Genomic DNA, 6,709 nt, shown 5'->3' with positions numbered 1-6,709 from the left:
ATGGTTGATGCCCATATACGAGTTATACATGTGAGTATTTTTGATAGCTGGTTGGTCTTATACGGACCAATGCTGCAGCATGTAATATTGCATGACCCCATGCTGAAATTGGAAAGTTAGACCTTAAGATTAATGGTCAGGTAATCAATTGTAAGCGCTTAATAAATGATTTCACTAAGCCATTTTGAGTGTGCACATGAGCGATGGAGTGTTCAACATCAATGCTAATTGACATACAATAATCATTAAATGTTTTAGAGGTAAATTCACTAGCATTATCAAGACGAATAGTTTTAATAGGAAAATTTGGAAACTGAGCTCGTAACTTAATAAGTTGTGCAAGAAGTCTTGCCAATGCAACAGTACGAGTCGAAAGTAAGCAAACATGTGACCATCGTATTGAAGCATCAATAAGAACCATAAAATAACGAAATGGTCCACACGAAGGGTGAATTGGTCCATGAATTCGTTGCAGAAAATTAGGTGATTTGATGCCAACTTTCATCAATAATGGCCTAATAATCAATTTTCCTGGATAGCAAGCGATGCATGGACAATCGTTAAATGATAAGACTTTTAGTCTATTTAGAGGATGTCCATATGAGTTTTCAATAACTCTACGCATCATAGTTGATCCTAGATGACCCAAACGGTCATGCCAAAGTTTAAAAACACCGGGATCAGAAGTCTTAGAATGACTCACAAGATGTGATTCAATTAGGATAGTGCAATATAATCCAGAAGATAGAGATGAAAGTTTTTCTAGGACTTGTTTCTTACCTGAGACAATGGAAGTAATACATAGATACTCTTTGTTAGCTTCGTTCGTTGTCTCAATATGATACCCATTAAGACGAACATCTTTAAAACTCAACAAGTTGCGTTTAGACCTTGTTGAAAATTAGGCATCTTGGACATGGATTTTTGTACCATTAGGGAGCACTATCGATGCTTTTCCATGTCCCTCAACAAGATTAGAAGTCCCTGAAATTGTAGTAACATTGACCGTAGATAACGTTAAATGGGAGAAAAACTTTTTGTTATGAAAAATTGTGTGCGTTGTTGCACTGTCAACAAGACATATATCTTCGTTACTTGTTTTTGGCTTTCCATTAGCAATATCCATATCCCTTTAGAAAATAAAATAAAGACAATAATATAAGTTATGGAGAATAAATACTAAGAAAATAATTTCATTACTAAAGAGAATTTCAATAACTAATACATTAAAATCAACTTCCTAAAAGAATAACAATCTCTAAAAAGAATATGACAAAATATTGTCACTTATTCAAACCAAACTACTACTCAATCTACTAAAAATAACTGATCATAAAACAAATAAATTCATATATCCTTGAATAAGGAGTCCACGTCTTCAATCTCATTTCCATCATTCTTGAAGTCATAAATATCAAGATGGGCAATATCCATTGGTATGTCATGTTGGGAAAAATTGGTTTCAGCCTTCTCTTACTTTCCTTTAATAGACGCCTAATAAAGGTCAACAAGGTGCCTTGCAGTACGACAAACATTTTCCCAGTGCCCTGGTGAACCACAACGGTGACAAACACTTTCATGGTGGTTTGAATGGCTTTGCGAGATTTTGCCTTTATGTTTTGGAAACACGTTCTTCTTCCCCTTCTGATAATGGGAATTATTACCAGCCTTCTTCTTGAAGTTGGGCTTTTTAGGACCTGACGAACGTCCCTGTTATTTCCCACTGTTTTCAGTAGCATTGACACGACTTTCTGTAGAGTTTATCTCTGGATCAACTATTGAACCTGCTGGGTAACTTTGATGGTTCTTGAGTAATAACTCTTTATTATGCTCGGCTACTAGAAGGCAAGAACTAAGCTCTGAATATTTTTTAAACTGCCTTTCACGATATTGTTGTTGAAGCAAAATGTTTGAAGCATGAAAGGTGGAGCAAGTCTTCTCCAAAAGATCAGCACCAGTAACTGTTTCACCGCATAGTTTTAAACGAGAGACAATTTGAAAAAGTGCTGAATTGTATGCACTTACACTCTTGAAGTCTTGGAGGCGCGGATGCATTCACTCATACCTTGCACGAGGTAAAATCACTATTTTATGATGATCAAAACGATCTTTCCGCTCTGTCCACAAAGTGTATGGGTCTTTCACGTAAGATATTGGGACTTCAAAGCCTCGTCAAGCTGATGACGGAGAAATATTAAGGCTTTGGAGCGATCCTCAGGGATTCTTTGTTGTTCAAAAAAATAGTGTTTCCCAAAGTCTTGGCACTAAGGTGCACTTCTGCATCCAAAATCCATGACAAATAGTTCTTTCCAATAATGTCAAGGGCCATGAAGTCCAGGTTAGAGAGTTTGGACATTGTCACCCAGTTGGTGAGCTCGTAGCTGATGATGTAGTGTGACACAAAGAAAAAGACAGAGAAAGTAGAGAGATAAGAAGAATACTTATTAATGTGTGTGACGAAAAAGGGAGAATACAACCTCTATTTATAAAGGCTAGACACAAGGGCATCCCAGTAATAAACGTGATTTATCCTATATATTATTAACATAAATAAACGTTTATAACACCTATTTTATTTTAATAAAATGCTAGCATTAAAAATTACCTAAAATTATCATAAGATTATAAATACGAAATATAAAAGGAAAATTAAAAGAACTCCAATGTCTAGAAACTCGTGTCTTCAAGATAACACGTGGATGAAAACATTGTGGTCGTAAGAGTTGAGGGACCTATATTAATAGAGTTTATTCGAAGGACATAACTCAGGTGTTAGAAATAACATGATAACTGTCACCATATCTTGGAGTCGTCACAAATAAGGAATTTAATTTTTGGAGCCAAATATACATTTTCTTAAAAGTAATCTATATATTATAAAAAGAAGTGGTGTTTGTCTATTCGGATATATCCGACCATCAATTTCGTCATCCGACGGCGTGTATTGAGAGTTGGGTGAGAGATATTTTCGTACGTCGGATGTCCTGGTTTCCTGATTTTGTTACGATACCTTTAGTAACGTGGTTTCCTAATGCCGACACCAATTGTGTACGGAACGTTCTTTATATAACTTTGTTTTCATAATGTAGTTGTGCCGGTTAAGCGTTAACTTTGTTTGTATAGATGGCGCTATTCATTGTATGGGAAAATGGAAATCTTGCTTTAATGTTTCCGTAAAATGGTGCGCTATTCATGGTATGAATGTAGCCCGTCTATGAAAAACTCTCTGGGAGTTAAGTTAAACTTTTCTTTAAGACATCCTAAATATAAATTATCTTACTGAAACAGTTGGTAATTAATGCACCATACTGATTAGAAGTTAATTAAGACTAGGTTTGTGTAAGTATATCTTTCGCATTTCGTTTTATGTAGGATCAAAAACATAACCTTGATCCTCTATCCCAAACTTAAAATTTTGAAAAATGGTTCGTGAGAAAATACTAATATCATTTGTACATTATTCTACAAGTGAAGAGTTAATTTTCAGTAGTCGATTTTCAGATCTAACTTTAGATAAATTGATTTTTTGCGAGAATAAGAACCCTATATAAGGCATTTTTCAAAGATAAAAATTACTATAAAATTGGCTTCACTTCTCCGGAAAGGAGCCCACAAAAGGAAATGAGAGTTGGCCAGAGAGGCATGAAATTTTTGGACGTTCTTTGGGGGCATAAGTAACTGGTCATTGTACGATTGGCGCTTCACTGTGCTTTCGCAAGCTGCACTCAAAAACAGGTTGAGCCCCGGCCAACCTAGTAAGGATATATGTTTGTTTCCGTACTTATACAAATGTTTTTAATATTTTAGATTGGATCCCATCAAAAATAAATTTTATGAAAATAAAAAATTTAAGGATATATTAGAGAGTTCATTGGAAAAATATGACTATAAACAGAAGTTGGATACAATTTTAAAACAGGCCAAAATAAAATAGATGATAATCTTTTTGAAACGTAGGGAGTAAATGAAATAAAATGAGCTCAAATAAAAGTCTACCAAACAGATTCATTGCCCCCTCCTGTTTTAATCACATGAATGTATTTTCCAAGTGAAGCCTGACTTAATGGTTAAAAACTTAAAAAGTTAAAAAGTCTTAAATCCATGCTTAAAAAACAAATAAACTGGTTGCTTTCATATACGAAGATGCACATACATTACACAAATCAAGAACCTTGCAATTGAATAGTACTTTCTTTTGCGAACTCCATGATATAACATTGGTAACCTACGAACAAAGTCATTAGATTTGCAGTCTATATCAATGGTAGTTGAATGAAGAACCCATCATCTCAAATACTAGTATTTGTAAGTCCCTTGAATAAAGCAGTACTGCTGTATGCTTTGAGATGGAAACCAAATGGACAATGAAGTCGTTTCTTTTTCTCTGTTTATCCATAATCTTTATCAACATATCATTTGAATCAAATGTAACCTACGCACAAGTCCAATGTGGATCCGGAGCCGGGGGCGCACTGTGTTCAGGAGGTCTTTGTTGCAGTCAATACGGTTATTGCGGTAGCACCTCTGCTTATTGTGGTGCTGGTTGCCAAAGCCAATGCACAATTGTTTCACCTCCGCCGCCACACCCGTCAACACCGCCTCCTCCACCTCCCAGCGGGAATTTAACCTCACTTATTAGCCAATCACTTTTCGATCAACTTTTGGCGTATCGCAATGACACAAGCTGCATGGGAAAATTTTACACGTATGCGGCTTTTATTGAAGCAGCCAAGTCTTTTAGCAGTTTTGCTTCTGTTGGAGATACCAATACGCGCAAGAAAGAGATTTCTGCTTTCTTAGCTCAAACCTCTCATGAAACAACTGGTATGCTAAATTAAAATTTTACCTAGTTTGTAATATAGGCTCCTCTAAATTGGCTCCCAATTTGATGGACCAACAAATATTTAACGTTTTCCACCAAAAATAAAACGAAAACGGTTTAACGTGTGAGAGGGGAGGGTGGGGCCTACTCTCCCTTCCCTATCCCAATGCACAGCACATTCCACATTTCCACTATGTTCATGCGATCTTTCTCGGTGTAAATTTCGGTCTGTTTTTTCGGTGGGTCTACTAAAATTAAAAATAAAACAAAAAGTGACTATTAAAATTACATTTCTACGCATTACAAGATAAATTTTACATACGGAAAATGGGTCATTTGTCCAACTATTTTTAAATCACGGTTCAAATGGACGAGTAAAAAATAGTTTGGGTGAAATCGCCAAAAAAAAAAATAGCAAGGATGAAACTGGATTCATCCTAGCTTAAATTTAAAAAATAGCAAGGATGAAACTGGATACATCCTGTGTAAATTAAAAATAAGAAAAGATATTTGAAAATGGGCACGATGAAACTGGTTACATCCTGTCTATTTTTACATTTTTTTCCATTTAAACAATATCAAAATCTAACTGTCCATTTCACCCAGAAATTATTGATTTTAGTCTTTTTAACCAATTTTGTGTTTTACATACAGGTGGGTGGGCTACAGCTTCCGGGGGACCATATTCATGGGGTTATTGTTTTATTCAAGAGAAGAGCCCTACAAGTGTCTACTGTCAATCAGGTACGCAGTGGCCTTGTGCTTCCGGCAAAAGCTATCATGGTCGAGGACCCATTCAAATTTCATGGTAATACTTTTTTTTACCGGTTAATTTCAACTTCTAATTCTAGTTTAAAAAAGTCATTCTCAAGGTCCATTGTACTATAATGTTTGATATATATATCGTATTAACGTGCATGATAGGAACTACAATTATGGACAAGCTGCAAAAGTTTTACAAGTAGACATCTTGAATAATCCAGATTTGGTTGCTCAAGATCCTATCATTTCATTCAAGACAGCGTTATGGTTTTGGATGACTCCGCAATCTCTGAAGCCATCTTGCCACGAAGTCGTTATTGGACAGTGGCAACCTTCGTCAACCGATGTATCAGCTGGCCGTTTGCCAGGTTACGGGGTCATCACTAATATCATCAATGGAGGAATCGAATGTAATAAAGGTCCAAATGACAGTGGCAAAGATAGAATCGGATTCTACCAGAGATATTGTAGCTTGATGGGGGTCAGTGTAGGTGACAACCTCGATTGCTATTATCAAAAGCCTTTTGGTGTATAATTATGCCGAATAAAAATCTATGGAATAAAAAATTAAATATAATTCTTACCAAAAAAAAACTTAAATATAATTTATGCCGGATAAAAATCTATGGAATAAAAAATTTGTATACTGTGCGTGGTTCTGCTAAGTGCCTAATGGAAATTGTCTTTTATAAAGGGACCAAATTTACCGCAACCAATATCGTTTGTTATACAGGGTGTGCTTCTTTTTCTTTTGCAGACTCAACTGAACCACTACCTCCACAACCTCTACTTCTCCACTTCTTACGACAAATCAGTGTGTCTACTGCAATTATAAATGGATAATTAAGTCTATTGAGAAAATGAGATCAGACATACGATTACAAGTCTAGTATTTACACTATAGTTCAACAAGTTCATTCTGCAAGCATACTAGATAGTTATTTCTCATATTTTATCTGTTTCTCTCTTAACATCAACCTTTCTGCTCTTTTGTGACCGAAATAAGACGTGAATAGTTATTTTTTGCTTTAGCCCCGTCTTATACGATTTTGATCTCTGAAACTCACTCAAATATCGAACTTACTCCATACTTTTATAACATATTATTTTTATTCTAAAATAATT

The 6,709-nt window shown here is 35.4% G+C and overlaps 1 protein-coding gene across 1 annotated transcript; it reads left to right on the top strand.

Moving 5' to 3' along the window:
• Window positions 1-1,590: 1,590 nt before the first annotated feature.
• LOC113324277 (endochitinase-like) lies at window positions 1,591-6,474 on the top strand. The gene is made up of 5 exons (XM_026572600.1): window positions 1,591-1,680; window positions 4,371-4,824; window positions 5,477-5,630; window positions 5,747-6,115; window positions 6,369-6,474. Exons 1-5 carry the CDS (start codon window positions 1,591-1,593, stop codon window positions 6,472-6,474), a joined length of 1,173 nt encoding a protein of 390 aa, XP_026428385.1.
• The last annotated feature ends 235 nt before the right edge of the window (window positions 6,475-6,709 follow it).

The sequence above is a fragment of the Papaver somniferum genome, chromosome 11 (assembly GCF_003573695.1).
Source record: "Papaver somniferum cultivar HN1 chromosome 11, ASM357369v1, whole genome shotgun sequence".
NCBI classification, from domain to species: domain Eukaryota; kingdom Viridiplantae; phylum Streptophyta; class Magnoliopsida; order Ranunculales; family Papaveraceae; genus Papaver; species Papaver somniferum.
This window is presented reverse-complemented; position numbering and strand designations above follow the sequence as displayed.

What these genes read in the sequence shown, in the direction of transcription:
- LOC113324277 (XM_026572600.1), top strand. Translation starts at nt 1,591, where the DNA reads ATGGCTTTGCGAGATTTTGCCTTTATGTTTTGGAAACACGTTCTTCTT. An exon ending in GGACCCATTCAAATTTCATG is followed by an intron (nt 5,631 to 5,746) that starts GTAATACTTTTT and finishes CGTGCATGATAG; the next exon opens with GAACTACAATTATGGACAAG. An exon ending in TATCAAAAGCCTTTTGGTGT is followed by an intron (nt 6,116 to 6,368) that starts ATAATTATGCCG and finishes TACCTCCACAAC; the next exon opens with CTCTACTTCTCCACTTCTTA.